Below are 18,629 nucleotides of genomic sequence, written 5' to 3'. Positions count from 1 at the left end.
TGTGTGTGTGTGTAAGTTTTTGTGTGTCTAAGCCTTTGTGTGTGTGTAAGTTTTGACGTGTGTGTGTGTAAGTTTTCGTGTGTGTGTGTGTGTGTGTAAGTTTTTGTGTGCATGTAAGTTTTTGCATGTGCATGTGTAAGTTTTGTGTGTGTGTGTGTGTTGTGTGTGTGTGTCAGTTTTGTGTGTGTGTGTAAGTTTTTGTGTGTGTGTGTAAGTTTTTGTTCGTAAGAGTTAGTTTTGTGTGTGTGTGTGTGTGTAAGTGTGAGTGTTGCTTTAAGTTTTTGTATTAAAGTAAGGTTTTGCGGTGTTTTCTAAGTTTTTGTGTGTGTGTGTGTAATTTTTTTTGTGTGTATGATTGTTCTTGTTGTTGTAAGTTTTTGCGTGTGTTTGTGTTTGTGTGTGTTTGTTTGTGTGTGTGAGTTTTTTGTGTGTGTGTGTGTATGTTTGTGGGTGTGTGTGTGTGTGTGTGTGTGATTTTTTGTGTGTGTTAGTTTTGGAGTGTTTGTGTGTGTTTTCGTTTGTGTGTGTGTGTTTTTTTTTTTTGTGTGTGTGTGTATGTAAGTTTGTTTGCGTGTCTGTTTTAGTTTTTGTTGTGTTCATGTGTTAGTTTTTGTGTGTGTGTGTTTGTGTGTGTGTGTGTGTTATTTTTTGTGTGTGTGTAATTTTTGGCGTGTGTGTGTAATTTTTCGTGTTTGTGTGTGTAAGTTTGTGTGTGTGTGTGTGTGTTTTTGTGTGTGTGTGTAAGTTTTTGTGTGCATGTAAGTTTTTGTTTGCATGTAAGTTTTCGTGTGCTTGTGTAAGTTTGTGTGTGTGTGTGTGTAAGTTTTTGTGTGTGTGTAAGTTTTTGAGTGTGTGTGTAAGTTTTCGTGTGTGTGTGTAAGTTTTAGTGTGTGTGTGTGTGTGTGTTTGTGTTTTGGTTTTTTTGTTATTTGTGTTTTTGTGTGTGTGTGTGTGTGTAAGTTTTTGTGTGCATGTAAGTTTTTGTGTGCATGTAAGTTTTCGTGTGCATGTGTAAGTTTTTGTGTGTGTGTGTGTGTGTAAGTTTTGTGTGTGTGTGTAAGTTTTGGTGTGTTTGTGTAAGTTTTTGTGTGTGTGTGTAAGTTTTCTTGTGTGTGTGTAAGTTTTTGTGTGTGTGTGTGTGTGTAAGTTTTCGTGTGTGTGTGTAAGTTTTCGTGTGTGTGTGTGTAAGTTTTTGTGTGTGTGCGTGTAAGTTTTGTGTGTGTGTGTAAGTTTTGTGTGTGTGTGTAAGTTTTTGTGTGCATGTAAGTTTTCGTGTGCATGTGTAAGTTTTTGTGTGTGTTTGTAAGTTTGATTGTGTGTGTGTGTGTGCGCGTTAGTTTTCGTGTGTGTGTGTAAGTTTTTTTGTGTGTGTGTAAGTTTTTGTGAGTGTGTGTAAGTTTTAGTGTGTGTGTGTAAGTTTTTGTGTGCATGTAAGTTTTTGTGTGCATGTAAGTTTTTGCATGTGGGTGTAAGTTTTTGTGTGTGTGTGTGTGTGTAAGTTTTTTTTGTGTGTGTGTAAGTTTTTGTGTGTTTGTAAGTTTTCGTGTGTGTGTGTGTGAGTTTTCGTGTGTGTGTGTGTGTGTGTAAGTTTTTGTGTGAATGTAAGTTTTCGTGTGCATGTGTAAGTTTTTGTGTGTGTGTGTGGGTGTGTGTGTGTAATTTTTTGTTTTTGTGTAATTTTTTTTTGTGTGTGTGTTAGTTTTAGTGTGTGTGTGTGTGTAAGTTTTTTGTGTGTGTGTGTAAGTTTTTGCGTGTGCATGTAAGTTTTTGTGTGCATGTAAGTTTTTGCGTGTGGGTGTGAGTGTGTGTGTGTGTGTGCGTGTAAGTTTTGTGTGTGTGTAAGCTTTGTGTGTGTGGGTGTAAGTTTTTTGTGTGTGTGTGTAAGTTTGTGTGTGTGTGTGTGTGTAAGTTTTTGTGTGTGTGTAAGTTTTTTGTGTGTGTGTGTGTGTAAGTTTGTGTGTGTGTGTGTGTGTGTGTGTGTAAGTTTTTGTGTGTGTAAGTTTTGGCGTGTGTGTGTAAGTTTTCGTGTGTGTGCGTGTAAGTTTTGTGTGTGTGTGTGTGTTTTTGTTTGTGTGTGTGTGTGTGTGTGTGTGTGTTATTTTGTGTGTGTTTTTGTGTTTTGGTGTGTGTTTGTTTTTTTTCGTGTGTTTGTGTGTGTAAGTTGTGTGTGTGTGTGTGTGTGTGTGTGTGTAAGTTTTTGTGTGCATGTAAGTTTTTGTGTGAATGTGATTTTTCGTGTGCATGTGTTAGTTTGTTTGTGTGTGTCTGTGTGCGTGTAATTTTCTGTGTGTGTTATTTTTTTAGTGTGTGTGTAAGTTTTCGTGTGTGTGTGTGTGACTTTTGTGTGTGTGTGTGTGTGTGTGAAAGTTTTTGTGCGTGTGTGTGTGAGTTTTTTGTGTGTCATGTGTAAGTTTTTGTGTGTGTGTGTGTGAGTTTTTGTGTGTGTGTAAGTTTGGGAGTGTGTGTGTGAGTTTTCGTGTGTGTTTGTGTAAGTTTTGTGTTTTTGGGTGTGTGTGTGCTAGTTTGTTTGCGTGTGTGTGTGAGTTTTTTTGTGTTCTTTTGTAAGTTTTTGTGTGTATGTGTGTGTGTGTGTGTGTGTGTTATTTTTTTTGTGTGTGTTAGTTTTGTCGTGTGTGGGTGATATTTAGTGTTTGTGTGTGTGTAATTTTTTTGTGTGTTTGTGTGTGTTTAAGTTTTTGTGTGCATGTAAGTTTTTGTGTGCATGTAAGTTTTCGTGTGCATGTGTTAGTTTTTTTGTGTGTGTGTGTGTGTGTAATTTTTTTTGTGTGTGTGTGTCAGTTTTGGTGTGTGTGTGTGTTTGCTTTTGCGTGTGTGTGTGTAATTGTTCTTGTGTGGGTGTGTGTTTAATTTTTTGTGTGTGTGTGTAATTTTTTGTGAATGTGTGTTTGTGTTTGTGTATGTGTGAGTTTTTGATTGAATGTTAGTTTTTTTTTGAATGTTAGTTTTTGAGTTTGTGTAGAAGTTTTTGTGTGTGTGTGTGTAAGTTTTTGTTTGTCTAAGACTCTGTGTGTGTATGTAAGTTTTTTTTGTGTGTGTGTAAGTTTGTGTGTGTGTGTGTGTGTGTGTGTGTAAGTTTTTGTGTGTGTTAGTTTTGTGTTTGTGTGTGTGTGCATAAGTTTGTGTGTGCATGTAAGTTTGCGTGTGAATGTGTTAGTTTGTTTTTGTGTGTGTGTGTGTACTTTTGTGTGTGTGTGTGTGAGTTTTTGAGTGTGTGTGTAAGTTTTCGCGTGTGTGTGTGTGTAAGTTTTTGTGTGTGTGTGTAAGTTTTTGTGCGTGTGTGTAAGTTTTTGTGTGTGTGTATGTTTGTGTTTGTGTGTAAGTTTTTTCGTGTGTATGTGTGTTTTCGTGTGTGTGTGTGTGTGTTTAATTTTTTTGTGTGTGTGTGTTTGTAAGTTTTTGTGTGCTTGTTAGTTTTTTTGTGAATGTCATTTTTCTTGTTCTTGTGTAAGTTTTTTTGTGTGTGTGTGTGTGTGTGTAAGTTTTTGTGTGTGTGTGTGTAAGTTTCGGAGTGTGTGTGTAAGTTTTCGTGTGTGTGTGTGTAAGTTTTCGTGTGTGTGTGTAAGTTTTTGTGTGTGTGTGTAAGTTTTTGTGTGTGTGTAAGTTTTTGTGTGCATGTATGGGGACCGGGGGGGACCTTTGGGGCCCAGGGAGGGCGTTTGGGGATCCGGGGCCCTTGAGGATTGGGTGGTCTTTTGGGGGCCCAGTGGACCTTTGGGGACCAGGGGAGGACCTTTGGGGGGGCCCGGGGGCCCTTGGGGGCCGGTTGGCCCTTTGGGAGCCCGGGGGACCTTTGAGGACCAGGGGAGGGCCTTTGGGGGTCTGAGGAGGGCGTTTGGGGGATAACCTTTCGAAATTTTTACTTTTTAGTTTACTTTTTTGCGGCGCATTCCTGCAGCGTATCCCCGCAGTGCATCCCTGCAGTACTTTCCTGTAGTGCTTTCCTGTGGTACATCCCTGTAGCGCTTCCCTGTAACGCTTTCCTGCAGTGCATCCCTGCGGTGCCTCCCTGTGGTGCTTCCCCTGCGGAACTTCCCTCGACCTGCGCTGCATCCTCCATTCGGCCCATACCTGCCCCGTGGCGATTCTAGGGCCCGGGGGGCCTGTGAGGACTGGGGGGTGGGTCTCTGGGGTCCGGGGTGCCCTTGGGGGGCCTGGGGGCCCCTTGAGGACCAGAGGAGGATCTTTGAGGGTCTGAGGAGGGCGTTTGTGGGGCTGGGGCCCTTGGGGAGCTTGGGGGACCTTTGAGTACCGGGGGCTTCCTTCGGGGTGGGGGGGGGGGAGCGGAACCCTTTGGGGTTGGGGTATAGGACCTCACAACACTGTTCAAATGGAACTTGTGTATTATAACGACCACAGAGTTTCACACTCAAATTCTCTTCTAAAACCTTTCCTAAAATCTTCTTTCAAAATGTCTCTAACTGTTTCGCCGAAATAGTTCCATAGCCTGTCTAAAACGGTTTCGCCCAAATAATCCCTAAACGTAATTTCAGCGTGTTCCTTTTGTTTTTGGCATCTCTGCGCTAATGCATTTCAAATTAATAAGAAACCTGATTCTCGCGCTAAAATAATTCATCGCTAAGATGTTTCTTGGAGAATTGTTTCCATGGCGTTTGGTTATTAATATCCTTTGGAGTTCGACCAAAAGAGTTGTTTCCGAGGCAAAGACATTAATGACTTGGATCTATTCCTGGAGAATCGTTTCTAGGCGAAAATTTTTAAAGTCTGACAGATGATGTCATTGGTTGATTGATCTGTCAAGAAAGGGGAATTAATTTGTTGTTTCTAAGGGGAATTATTGATTCACGATAGGTGAATTGAGGTCGACAGCACAGGTGTTCCAAGGTCGATGTTGTTGTTGTTGTAAGTGCACGCTCTCAGCGAATGTCAAGGTCGATGTTGTTGTTGTTGAAATTTAGGTCATTGACCCCATTAACCACGTGTTCTCCCTGGGGACTCTATGCCCATATTTGGGGTGCAAAAAAGTTATAGGTGGCAGCAGGGGTGAATCGTTGGAGTCAATAAGGCCCTTCTACTCGGGTCTCCATGCAAAATGTGTTTGGTAAAATTATTCTGCATATTAGATAGATAGATAGACAGATAAGTGTATTTTAAAGCCAAAAATACGGCTATGAACAAAGTAAAATCACATAAATGAAAGGCTTTTTTGGTACGTTTGAAGAAAAAGGTTAATTTTACGTTACGGTTCTAAAAACGTTATATTTTTGTTACGTCTTTGAACTTATGTTACAGTTATGTTACGCTTTTGAATAATAAACAAGTTGCACATTTCCTGAGTAATCTATTTTTATACAGTGAAAAAAATTCGTTTTTCTCGGTTTAATTACACCAAAATAGGTATCGACATCTTTTCGGATTTCGATCGTTTGGATGAGAAAATACCCGTCTCGCTTACTCGCATGGTAAGTTAAAATAAGATTCTTGTTCGCGAGATTATCATTTTCAATGATGTATGAAAGTAAATAGATTTTGCACTATTTTGTCTGTCAATAGTCAACAACTTGTATCAGTTGAATGTTGTTCAGTCAAGAGTCATACTGAAGTTATGAAACAGTTCGTGGTAGCGAACTACAAGTAAGGAGCGACACGGCTTAATAGTAACCGAAACTCTAAAAAAGACAGTTTTGATATCAATTGATACATCAAAAGAATTGGCTTGTTATGCTGATTTCAAATATATAAAATTCATTAAATTTAGTGTTACTCATCAAAAGCTACGGGCCTGAGAAAATCTGCCTGCTTTTCAAAAAAGGGGGAATCACCCCCTAAAAGTCAAGGGATCAAAACAACATCATCAGGTTCAGCGTATCCGAGAACCCTATTGTACCAGTTTCAAGCTCCCATCTGCAAAAATGTGGAATTTTGTATTTTTTTGCCAGAAGAAAGATCACGGATGCGTATTTATTTGTTGTTTTTTTTTCTAGGGTAATCGCATCCAACCAATAGTCCTAGAATATCCTGAAAGGGCTCATTCGAACTGAAATTAAAAGTTCTAGTGCTCTTTTTAAATGACTAATTGGAGAACAACTAAACCCACTCCCATCCCCTTTTTTCCCTAAACTTGTCCGATCAAAATTTTGAGATAGTCATTTTATCCAGCATAGCTAAAAGGCCCAATAGCTGTGCCTTTGGAGATAACATGACCCTCCACAGCCCCTGGGGAAAGGTCTTTATGTTATAAAATTTGTTCATTTTTTACGTATAGTATTTGTTTTTGGGAAGTATGCATACATTTTTTGTGGTGGAGGGGGGTGGTGAATCTTCTGCTTGGGATATTTTCCACGGAGAGAATTTTTCATGGGGTAGAAAGTTTTCGGGGGATGAACTTTGCAGGGGAAATTTTACGCTGGGGGAATTTGCCAGAATTCCTTTACGAATTTCCTTTTATCAGTCTTACTTTCTCTTTTTCGTGGAAAATCTTCCCAGCAGCAGATTCACCCCCCCCTCTCCACCCAAAAAATTTATGCATACTTCCCAATAACACATACTATACGTAAACAATGTGCATTTTTTTGCACCCTAATGCATCTTATGCATAATATACACCTGATTTTTTTCATTTCTCCACATTCTTGGGAATTTGTTTTAAAAAGTTGAATGAAGATCAATTTAATGGTTTTTTTTTGCATGAGAACTAAGTGTTATTCAAAATTGGTCGAGAGAAAAGGCCAAATTGCACTCGAATCAACTCGATTTTTTCAATACATGGCTATTTATTCTGCAAGTGCAAAACAGGGTACCAATTCACTTAAAATTTAGATAGGAGGAGGGAGTTTTCAAAATTTTAAATTAAGATACAAAAAAGGCACCTCTTAAAATTTGGAAGGGGAATTTATTTTTAATGATATTGCATAAAAAGATATTTTCAAAATATAAAGGCTACAACCACCTCCCCCTTCTAAGTGCCGCTCTTAGTACCTAAATAAAGACACCCTGCTTTTACAAGAGACTTTCCTATCAACAGTTACGAAAAAGTTACGTCTTTAAGAGTTTGGACGTTACAAAATTTTTTGATCCGGTATGAGCCCTGCTCAAAGCCTGCTATAGCAGGCGTGGTTTTATTCTTATGTATAACGCTTTTGCTACGCCTTATGTCCTTGCTTTGACTCAATTTTAGATAGTTTTCTCACTTAAAGAAGATTATTTGTCGAAGATTAGATTCCACAGGGGTATTTGTCGAGAAGACCCCCTATGGGCTCGAAATAAACGTCTAGTCTCAGCTTATAGGTTAATCACGAGGTTTACTGAGTCACTGCTAGCGTCTGAGCAGTGGCGAGCTCACTTTACATCTAAGCTCGAATTGCCTCCGTCTTGCTCTCGCTTGGTAGATTATTTGAAGACAAGTTATTCATATACTGTTATGTGTATGCTATTTACATTATTTATTGTAATTTGTGCGTTATGTTATTTGCAACAATGTATTCTTTTCCATGCGGTTTTTCTTCTCTTCTACTCTATTTTTGAACCATTGTGTATTCTTTTTGGTAATAAAGACTTTGATTTATTGATAATGTCTGATTGTTTGGCCTTCTTGCTGGCCTACGAGAGGTTTCGGTATTCCACAAAATCTTGAAAATGTTTTCCGTGGTTTGGTTTTGGAATGTTCTTTTTTACTATTTAATTTTAAAATGTGTCCCTTATTGTTCAATTATATGAATATCAACTTTTTCTTTTTTTTATAAACCTCTAAGGTTTATGAGAGAACATGGAATCCTATTAGAATACTCCTTGTTTTACAAATAAACCATTGCTTGATCTAAATCTTCAAGCACATGCTTTACTTTTTGTCAGGTGTATGGTGTTCTTCCTTAGTATACCGTATAACACAAATGATATATAAGTTTCAATTCTTCATGAGGTAAAGCGTTCCTTTTCACAAAATAATTCCTCTGACTAAGTGTCAAATTGTTTGGAATATATTGCCCGAAGGAGCTGAGAGGTGTCAGTCATTTGATACTTTAAAAATATTATGACCCAATTTATAATCTTGTTTTATCAAGCAAGCGGAATAATGAAACTCGTATTTCAGAATGGTTTGGAAATTGCAAAAACTGATGAAAAATCAGCAATAATTTGTATATCGTAGTTTTTTATCATCTAAAATAGGTTCAGGAGCTACTAAGAATAGTCACAGGACAATTATCTAATATTTTAAATATCTCAGGTAAGAGAAAATACCTCCGCTTGGATGTTATAATAACTTTTCATAGATAGATAAAGAAAGTCTAGTTTCAGCCAATTTAAAGAGAGATTCTAATTAAATATTAAGCGTTTAAAATTCATTCAAATACTTAAACTTCTTTGAACCATTATACTAGTTAATAATTTTTTAAAATCTGTTGTAACACAATAAATTGGTGATCTGCTTGGCAATACGGGGTCTAGGGTTGGATCCCCAACCACAGTAAGGTTCGGCGACAAGGTTCCTACTCATTTCTGTAAATAAGACCCAGCATCCGAAGCGTCAATTTGACGCCCTAAGCACCAGCAATGTCTCAGGAAGATCGTTATCCTTTTATTCTGATAGAGAATATTTTTCTGATATCTGAAATGTCAATATTCTTATATATTGATATACTAATGTTTAATACAGCAGCAAATGTCAATATAACGCCCTATGCACCAGCAATGACTCAGGAGGATCTTTGACCTTATATTCTGATAGAAAATATTTTTGTGATACCTGAAACGTCAACTGGACTCCCCACTGTGCCAGCAATGACTCAGGAGGATCTTTATCCTTTCATTCTAATAGAAAATATTTTGCTGATACCTGAAACGTCAAATCGACCCCCTATGCACCAGCAATGACTCAGGATGATCTTTATCCTTTTATTCTAATAGAAAACAGTTTACTGATATCTGAAACATCAAGTCGACACCCTATGCGCCAGCAATGACTCAGGATGATCTTTATTCTTTTATTTTGATAGAAAATATAATGGTATCTGACATAACTTCAGAAAGGCCACGACCAGTTGAAGTTACAATAGTTAACTGATTTTTCCAAACTTCCAGACTTTATGTAAAGTGCTTTTCAGAAGTTTAGTGTCTAGTACGCACAATTAAAACCGTCGACTCACTGATTCTGTCACAGTTTCTATGGGCAACAAATGTTGTTGGGTTATTACCAGAATCCCTATTATTAAGAGTAAGACAACTTAATAGATAGCAGTTTTACCAGAAACCTATGATCATCCAAAAAAAACTAAATAAAATCACTTAACCATTTTCATAATTTTTTTTTATTAGTTAAAATATTGAATTAGAGTTAAATGATCAAAAATTATCAAAAGCAGAATATCAAAGTAGAATTATAAGAATTTGATGCAGAAGCATGGAAGAATATTAAATTTTTCAAATAAAGTTGTATGACCGAAAATATTCCCAGAATATCAATTATCGTCAAAAAGGACGGGCATTTTCTTATCTTTAAAAATCAGGGACATTCAAAGTATAGAAAATAGCTGTAAATTAATTACAACTTGGCAAATACTTTAAATTGAAAAGATAAACATTTATTCCTTATTAGTTTTATATAACTATAGGTGAAAATTTCTTAAATGATTATATAAGCAGTAATAGATACTCAGACAAATAAGAGGACCGATTTTAACGACGTTTAAACCTATTTAAATGATCTGTTTCACAAATATTCCAACTTTGTGTTATGCGTACTAAAATAAATCCAAGTACCACGTGGAGAAGAAAAAGAGAAGAAAGATAGAGCCATGGTTCTCATATAGAGTCAATTTGCCCACTTGGTGCGGTGCCAAACTTTAAACCCAAAGATAATGTACCAGTTAGCGGTACTTCGAAATATTGTTTCAACTTTAAATAAAGATAGTATGCCTACTAACGTTAAAAATATTGAAAATTCTTAAACAAGCAGTTATTTATGTTTTATTGCTACAGAGCAAGTGTCCTCAATAAAGACATCTGTAAGTAACCGCTCAAAACCTCAATAACACCAGTTAACTGACAATGATTTATCAATAACAGAAAATGAAAAAACGCTGATATGATAGTGCTGGAAAACGGTAACAAGCACAATACAGTAATGAAAGATAAAAATGAACGTTTTTTATTTTCAAGGTGCATTTGCTATTGGAAGGTTATCATTCTTGCTGTTTTTTGCAGATTCATCAATCAGTTGGCAGATTTTGAGGCTTTGTTGAGGCAGAACCAAGAAGGACATACTTCAAGTTCCTGAACCAATTTCCTCACTTCTGGCTTAACCTATAACAAGTAAAAACAAAACTTACTATAAATTCTTGGAGTGAAGGCTCTTTTTGTACTAGTTCAGTCTTTTTCAGACTATAAGCATTTATTTTGGGTTGTCTTTTTGAGACAACCATTTGAAGAAGCATTTTGTCTTGGGTTGTCTGATTAATAATTGTTTTGCTCTTTCTTTCTCGCTCGCTCTTTCTCTCCTCCACTTTTCCGAAAAACCCAGCTTCTAAAACGGATTTGAACTGCTCTTTGGATGAAAAGCCAAAAAAAAAAAAAAAAAAAAAAAGTTTTTTTCTTTCTTTTATTTCTGGAGACGATGCGTTATATTCATTTAACAAATCATAATAATGTGTTTAGAGTTGTTAATTATGTCTAAGCATTGACTAAAATATGCCATCCACGACTCAAATCGAGTTCTTTCAAATAGACTTTGGCTTACACCCAAGTATGACGATGTCCATATCCCGGTTTCTAAGAAATATTCCCTCAGTCTTTTGTTCTTGTGTCATTCCTTTTTTTTTATTTGTTATTTCCCAAGTCCGATCTTATACTAATTCCTTCCAGCGTCGTTCAAAGTTCCAATAGGCATTTTTAATATTGTTCCTGCAGACCAAACCCAAGATCTACTATTAGTGTCTTTATCATACGCAGAAAAAAAACATTCGACTTTTCTTAGATATATTAAAAAAAAAAAAAATTACAAATAATTCTTTAAAGGAAAAGTAAAAAGCCATATCAAACCTAAGACCGTCAGAAATAAATTCCTACAATAATTCAAAATGGATACGGCCAGAAATTAATTCTAAGGAACAAATGAAACCCAAAATAAATGGAAATCAAATGAACAATCTCAGCAAACAAAGAAATAACAGGTACCAAAATAAATGAATCAATAAATGTTTAATACAAGTAAAAATGAAATTGAATATTCCTGAAGCTCCGAATTTGACCGGAACTCTCAAAAACGGAACCGATAGATATATCACAAGAATTGGATGATTACAAAGAATCCAAACATATAAGTGTCATTAAGTTTAATGTTACATGTCAAAGGCTATGAGCCTGAGAAAATTTGCCTGATTTTCGAAAAAAAGGGGAAAACATCCTCTAAAACTCAAAGAATCTTAACGAGAATCACACCATCAGATTCAGCGTATCAGAGAACCTTTTTCAAAGGTTTCAACCTCCTATCTTCAAAAATATGGAATTTTCTATTTTTTGCCGGAAGAAAGATCACTGATGTGTGTGTGTGTGTGTGTGTGTGTGTGTGTGTGTGTGTGTGTGTGTGTGTGTGTGTGTGTGTGTGTGTGTGTGTGTGTGTGTGTGTGTGTTTGTGTGTTTGTGTGTGTGTGTGTGTGTGTGTGTGTGTGTGTGTGTGTGTGTGTGTGTGTGTGTGTGTGTTTTATGGGTTATTGTATGAACCCAGTGGTCAGAGGGTTCATCTGCATGGAATTTAAAAGTTTTAGTGCCCTTTTTAATTGACACAAAAGATTGGAGCGCAACTAGGCTGCCTCCTCCGCCCCTTTTTTCCCCAAAATCGTTCGATCAAAATTTTTAGACAGCCATTTTGTTCATCATAGTTGGGAATTTTCCATTGGCAATTCCCATGAAGATAGGAGGTTTATTGTCAGTTTAATTGTCATATACTGATATTTATTCCTTAAAGTTTCAATAATTTCTTATTTATGAAAGCAAAAACAAGTGAAAACATTAAAAACGTATTTTGTTTTCAGCAAAGAGCAAATTATGTTCTGGTCTTGAGAAGGCATAGGGGTTATCTGACCTACTCATAGTAATTTTTGATCGATTTGAGTTTGACTCAGCTATTTATTGTAATTTCTGTTCGTTTCAGTCTCATTTACTTATTAATAGTGTTTGTGGTAGTTTTACGATTGGAAGATTACTTGACTCTATTTTGGCTCATTTTTGATTTAATGGAGCCCTTTGTTTTTCTTTGAAAAATTGTTTTGTGAAAAAAGTATTTTAAATTAATTTATAAGAAAACAGCTCTTGGAACCTTATGACGATAATGCGTGATGATAGTATACAAATAATAGATTATTCAAAATTAGCTTGATTTCAATAGAACTCTTGTCGAAGGTCCAAGTAACTAGTAAATTTGCATTATCCATGGAAACTTAAAATATAAATTTTGTTTGTTTTTAAAAAAGAGCTTTGTTAAAAGAGAGGTTCTCTTCAAAATCGAGAAAATCCTCTTGAAATCAATTATAATTCATTTAAATTTTTCATTTATTGTTAATATCTTATTTGCATCTTTTCTCTATGTGCGTATGGTTCAGGAATTAGCCTATCAGAAAATTCTATGACAAGTTTTGATTGACTCAGCCCTAACCAAGTTGAAACCAATTAAACTTCAGTTTTGACTCTATCTGGTTCTGCAAGCTAGCTATTCTCTATTGTGAACGGCATGGCTGCATCAAGGGGGGGGGGGTAGGTGTTTTTACCTTATACCTCCTTTAAAAAATGTTCCGACTCGTAAAAACGTAACGAAAATGTATAGAAAACTTTTTTGGATGCGTTTAATAAAAAAAAATTTGACCCCCCCCTTCTCTGAACAAAAATCCTAGAAACTACCTTGGAAATGGTTTGGTTTCATCTGACTCCTGATATTGGCACTAGTTAAACCCCGGCTATATCAAAATCTCATTGTGAATTATTTCTCACGAAAATAAGTTTTCTATTGAACGACACTTAAAACTTACTTCTATATTATAGCAGTTCAGCATGTTTGACATGTTGAGTATTTCCACTACATTGACTTCAGCATCCTGAAGCTTATTGCTATTGTCATGGCTCTCCTAGAAAGCAAAATCTTTTAAATTAAACCTATTTTTTCTTATGACTAAAACAGCTTAATATAACCATCAATGATGTAATTTTATCATAGGCAGCGCAATAGCACTGCCTAAGTAAACAACGATGTTACCTATTAGCATTCAGACAGTGGTGGTTTCCGTGTGCGGAAAGAATTTGGATTAGCTACGTCACTTGCCCAAAGGACGCTGCTTGGATAAAAAATTTGGATAATAAGTTTTGACTGATTGCGATTGCTGAAAGTGGGCCCTAAGTAATATCTGGATATTACGAATTACGGGCCCTTGCGAGTAAGAATGGATCTGAAAATCTTCGTGATACAGTAAAAAACTTCTTTGCAATAAAACTCGGGCTTGCGGATCCTGATCAAATAGGTATCAGTGTCGTGTATAGCGTCAAAATTCACCGTGTCTGATGATGGTGTTGGTCCTAGTCTGCGGAGCGGTAGAAAAAAAAACAGTTGAGCCTATTTTCGTGCAGCTCAACAATTATGATCGCTCATTGATTCTTAAAGAATGTGGTAAACTAAAGAAAAAGGGTTACAGCGTGTCAAATGACTTACATGCTGAATTAGGAAAGCGATGAAAGGAATTACTGGCTCTCAGTTACAAGCTAACAAATGCGAAGGGAGCAGCGAAGTTGAGCGAGACTCGTGTGGTCCAACGTAACGTAAAACTCTGGCTGGAGACAAAAAAGTCAAAAAGCTCACAGCAGTGGGTTAAATACGATGATGACTGTTTCGATCCACTAAAACTGTTTGCCAAAAATTACCCAGAGGAGGTTGTTTCTGACCAGTAGTTTTGTCATTTTTTTCCAATATTTCCTTTTTATGTATGAGATATCGTGAGAAGTTTTTTAAATTATTGTTGAAGCCGCACAGTAACTCTGTTTTAAGTTGTATGGGAGAGAAGGATGTAAAGCGAAAATTTTGTTTTCTTCATTTTTGTTTCATCTTTGTTCAATTTTCTTTTCTCTTTTTTCATGTTCCCAAAATTCAAGGTATCTAGTTTGTTTTTGTTTCCTTTCAGTGTTATATAAAGAAGTTCAATCGGGTATGTTCATTGTTTTTGGCTCCTCACTCTTCTGGAAATTTCACGACGGACCGCCGATTGCAGTTGGTAAGTGATGACTTTTTCTTCAGCTTCATCCCCGAGAGGTATCAGAGATTTTGATATAGATAGATTAAAGAATTTAGAAGAGTCTTATTTCAATCTCAAGCTTATTTTTGATCAAGAAATTGGTCAAGAAAATGATTTCCATTTATTTGATGATAAAAATTTTCCTAGAAGTAAATACGTAATTCCTCATGTAATTATTGGTAGGTTTTCTGATTCTCAGCTTTCGGTATTTCATTAGAATTGCCAAGGACTTTATTCCTCATTTTCTGACCTTGAGTCGACATGTCGGGAGCTTAGACCAGATTGTATAGGCCTATGTGAAACATTTATTACACAACAAGCCGAAAGCCTTTTGGATATTCCAGGTTACACTAGCCATTTTTTTTCACAGAAAACAGATGAAAAGGGGTGGTATAGCAATATATATCCGCGACACACACACGGTTCAAACTAGGCAAGACCTTACACGAAATATTGAAGGAATTTTCGAGTCGTTGTTCCTAGAAGTATGGCTGTCCCCAAATAAAAAAGTTAATGTGCGTGAAACTTATCGTTCTCCGTCAAGGTCAACGTCTCAGTTAATGGAACATATGGCTCAAGTTCTGGAGCTAGCAGATTGTCAAAAAAATGAGCTTATTCTCATGGGAGATTTTAATATTAACCTCAGTATTCCGCTAACGGCCGAAGCAGCAGATTTACTAAATAATATGGCAGCTTCAGGCCTATAACCTACTGTTACGATCCCGACACGGGTTACTGAGAGTACGCATTCACTTATCGACAACATATTCAGCTCCATTCTACCAGAGTCGGCGGCAGTCCTCGTCAGCGACACATCAGAACACTTCCCCATTCATGCAACACTCGCCCTTTCAGAACCAGCTAGGATAAGGTCACGAATCCACCCCATGTTACCGATTAAATGTTTAACAGATAAAGACTTTAAAAATTTAAAACAGGAACTAGAGCAATTAAACTGGGATAAAATAATGGAGATTCAAGATGTAAACAAAGTATTTGAGTCATTTCACTCGACGTTCTTGGATGTATACAGTAGATGTTGCGTGAGAAACCCGAGAACTAATAAACGACAAAAAGACCAGGCAATTAGCCCCAGAATGACGGATGGTCTTCTGCCCTGTGTGAATAAGAAAACCACCTTTGGGGAGAGTATAGACGCTTTCCGAGCTTAGCGCGGCTAAAGGAGTATGAGCAATACAGGAATGTCCTTCGGACTGTGTTACGAAGAGCAAAGCGTGGCTACCTGCACCAAAAGCTGACGGAAAGCAGGAAGGATGGTCGAAAAGTCTGTCAAATTATAAATTCGGTACTACGGCCAACCACTAAGTCTTCAACATTACCAGCGAAATTGGTCATGAATGATGAAGAAATTACCAAACCTACACGGGTTGCCGCATTGCTGAGTACATTTTTCGCAAATATCGGCCAAACCACAACAAATTCCGTCGGGACACCAGCTAAATCATACAAAGAATACCTTGGCCTGAAGTGCATGAAATCAATGGCAGTGAGTGCTGTAACATCAGGTGAACTCGAATCACTCGTAAAAAATTTGAAAGGCTCTTCTGCTTCAGGTCTCGACCTGGTCCACACAAAAGCACTGAAAGCAGTAATGACGACCATTGCTGAGCCTCTAACTTACCTTGTAAATCTTTCATTAGATAAAGTGGTCTTTCCTGAAATGTTAAAAAAGGCAAGGATAATACCTCTTCACAAAGGTGGATGTCAAATAGACACAGCAAATTATAGATCAATCTCAGTCTTATCAGTTTTCTCGAAAGTCTTTGAAACGCCGATGAAAAACGAGCTTTACCAACATTTAGAGACCAAAGGCTTTTTTAACAGCCGTGAATTCGGGTTTAGGGCTGGCCATTCAACCGAAGACGCCCTTACTTCACTAAGTTTATTCGTAAACAGAATCCTAGATTCGGGTGCTTAACCTGCAGCTGTGCTTCCAGATATTAAGAAAGCGTTTGATAGTATGCACCCCGAAATACTACTAGGAAAGCTGGATCATATTGGAGTTCGTGGCCAAGTCCTAGATTGGTTTAATTATTACCTGGAAAATCGTCGAATTTACACAGGAAATGACCATACAAATGATGTCGTAGTTAACTGCAGGGTGCCACATGGCTCTAAATTGGGACCGGTATTGTTTCTTGTTCACGTAAATGATCTTCAGCAAATACTGACTCCTACAAGTCATGGCCCTTATTGCTGCAAATTATGTCACCCACAAACGATACCGGGGTCTATAGCAGAAGCCGAGGATGAACTAACGGCATTTGCGGATAATTCACTATGGCAAGCTCAGAATGGAACATTCTTGAAGAAACGTACCTGTGGATGGACGCAAATTGTCTAGTTATCAACATTGACAAATCGAGTGTTTTATTTTTTTCACGTATAGATTCACTGGCTCCTGATGTTATTGGCATTGAAACCTCTCGTGGACTTATCAAGAGACCAGAAAAATGACATGTTCGATACCTAGGGGTTTAATCGACGAAAACCTCTCTTTCAGACATCACACAGCAAGTGTCGAGACGAAGCTTTCAAGGAACCATGGAATCTTGAGAAAACTCAGTCACCAATTCCTCAAAAAAAAGTACTGATCCTGATTTACAATGCACTTATCAAGCCTCACATTCAGTATTGTTCTACAGTTTGACAATCTAATTTCAAGACACATTTACAGAGACTAAACTCACTTCACAACAAAACACTTCAAATTTTAGGCCCAGCACCGAACAGACTATCAATGGCATCACTTTACATCTTGCACCGTTTTTTGTTTTAAATATTTTTCAGGAACACTCCCATCACCATTTAAAGGCTTATTCACATAAGCATCACAAATCCATAGTTTAAATACACGATCTTCATCATACATTTACATACCCCCGACACCGACAGCCAGGTCGGAATTTTCTCCTAGAATTGCGTGTGCTAGGGAGTGGAATGCACTTCCGCAAGAGCTGAAATCGTATAGGCCTTTCGGCTCCTTTAAAAAGAATGTAAAAAAAATTTCTAAAAGATAAAAATTTATTTACTAGATTTATTTTATTATTATTATGTTTAGAATTTTTTGATATTATTTTTATTTATTGTATTTTAGTTTGATACTTCAAGGGGTGTGAGCGGAGGAGAAGTTGTGTTAAATTTATTGGTATTTGATGGCGGTTCGGGGTGGAAATTGGAGAGGACAGGAGGCCGCGTATTTAGAGTGTGCAATTATTACGGGCCCAAACGTGCATCAATGCACAAGGAATTGAGTTAAGTATATTTATATATATTTTTTTTTCAATTAAAACCCATATTGAACTTGAAATTGAATGTATTATTCCTTTTTTTGGTTCTTGGTCTTAGACCAGGGAACTTTGTATCGGAGGAGCTGTTGTAGAAACTTCGAAAAGGGCTCATTTGATTAAGGGTTGTAAGTTATGCCCTGGGGGCACATAAGGTTTTATTGAAAGCTTTGTCGTTGAAACTTGTAAAAGGGTTCATTCGATTGGAAATTCAAAGGGCTAGGGCCATTTTTAATACTTGAAAGTAATTTAGGGGCAACTAACCCCCCTCTCACGCCCACCTTTTCCCCAAACACATCCAATGAAAATTTTTAGATAGCCATTTTGTTCAACGTATTTAAAAAGTCTGGAAATTATGGTTTTGAGGATGACACTCCCCCCACAGCCCTCAGGGCATGGGATGTAGGTTTTGCCCTTGGGGTAAAGAAATTAGGCCTGAAATGAGGACAAACTCCCTCAGAGCACTCGCGCCAGGTGTTTTAAATTATGGCTTGGGGACAAATAACGTTTTTTATAGACAGTGATATTGTAGAAATGTAAAAAAGGACTCATTCGATTGGAAATTAGAAGGGTGTGTGCCCTTTTTAATAGTCGAAAGCTATTGGAGGATAATTAACACCCCTCTTACACCCGCCATTTCCCCAAACACATCCAATCAATATTTTGAGATAGTCATTTTGTTCGACGTAATTAGAAAGTCTGGAAATTATGTTTTGAGAACCCCCTCTGACGACCACCATTTCCCCAAACACATCCAATCATTTGAGATAGCCATTTTGTTCAACGTAGTTGAAAGGTCCGGAAATTATGTCTTTGAGGATGACAAATCCCTCACAGCCCTGCGGTAGAGGAGTGTAAGTTACTCCCTGGGGCATATAGGGTTCTTATATAAAGCCTGGTCGTATAAAATTCAAAAAGGGCTCATTTGATTGTAAATTGAAAGGGCTAGTGCCCTTTTTAGTAGTCAGAAGTGATTGGAGGGAAACTAACCCTCCTCTCACGCCCACCATTTCCCCAAACACAAGCAATCCAAATTTTGAGATAGCAATTTTCTTCAACGTAGTTGAAAATTCAG

At 37.2% G+C, this 18,629-nt stretch overlaps 2 protein-coding genes and 1 long non-coding RNA gene across 3 annotated transcripts in view; 2 read left to right on the top strand and 1 right to left on the bottom strand.

Annotated features, from left to right (window-relative positions):
* LOC148955021 (uncharacterized) overlaps positions 1-17,461 on the top strand; it is a 34,382-nt gene extending 16,921 nt beyond the window's left edge. Inside the window, exons 2-4 of the long non-coding RNA XR_016142818.1 lie at positions 10,180-10,287; positions 14,136-14,225; positions 17,365-17,461. This is a non-coding gene — a long non-coding RNA (uncharacterized LOC148955021). The remainder of the gene's footprint in view (positions 1-10,179; positions 10,288-14,135; positions 14,226-17,364) is intronic.
* Positions 1-18,629, top strand: part of Liprin-beta (liprin-beta 1) — a 622,086-nt gene that overhangs the window by 321,437 nt on the left and 282,020 nt on the right. The window lies entirely within an intron of this gene.
* The window catches only part of LOC148955020 (dynein axonemal heavy chain 10-like), a 146,527-nt gene continuing 138,044 nt past the window's right edge, over positions 10,147-18,629 (bottom strand). The window contains exons 12-13 of the mRNA XM_089099722.1: positions 12,996-13,091; positions 10,147-10,278 (exon numbers count right to left, since the gene is read on the bottom strand). Of these exons, the coding sequence (XP_088955848.1) occupies positions 10,189-10,278; positions 12,996-13,091 (186 nt within the window). The 3' untranslated portion in view covers positions 10,147-10,188. The remainder of the gene's footprint in view (positions 10,279-12,995; positions 13,092-18,629) is intronic.

Source organism: Artemia sp. Qi Xiang Cuo, chromosome 2, assembly GCF_049724085.1.
Source record: "Artemia sp. Qi Xiang Cuo chromosome 2, ASM4972408v1, whole genome shotgun sequence".
In the NCBI taxonomy this organism is placed as follows: domain Eukaryota; kingdom Metazoa; phylum Arthropoda; class Branchiopoda; order Anostraca; family Artemiidae; genus Artemia; species Artemia sp. Qi Xiang Cuo.
This window is presented reverse-complemented; position numbering and strand designations above follow the sequence as displayed.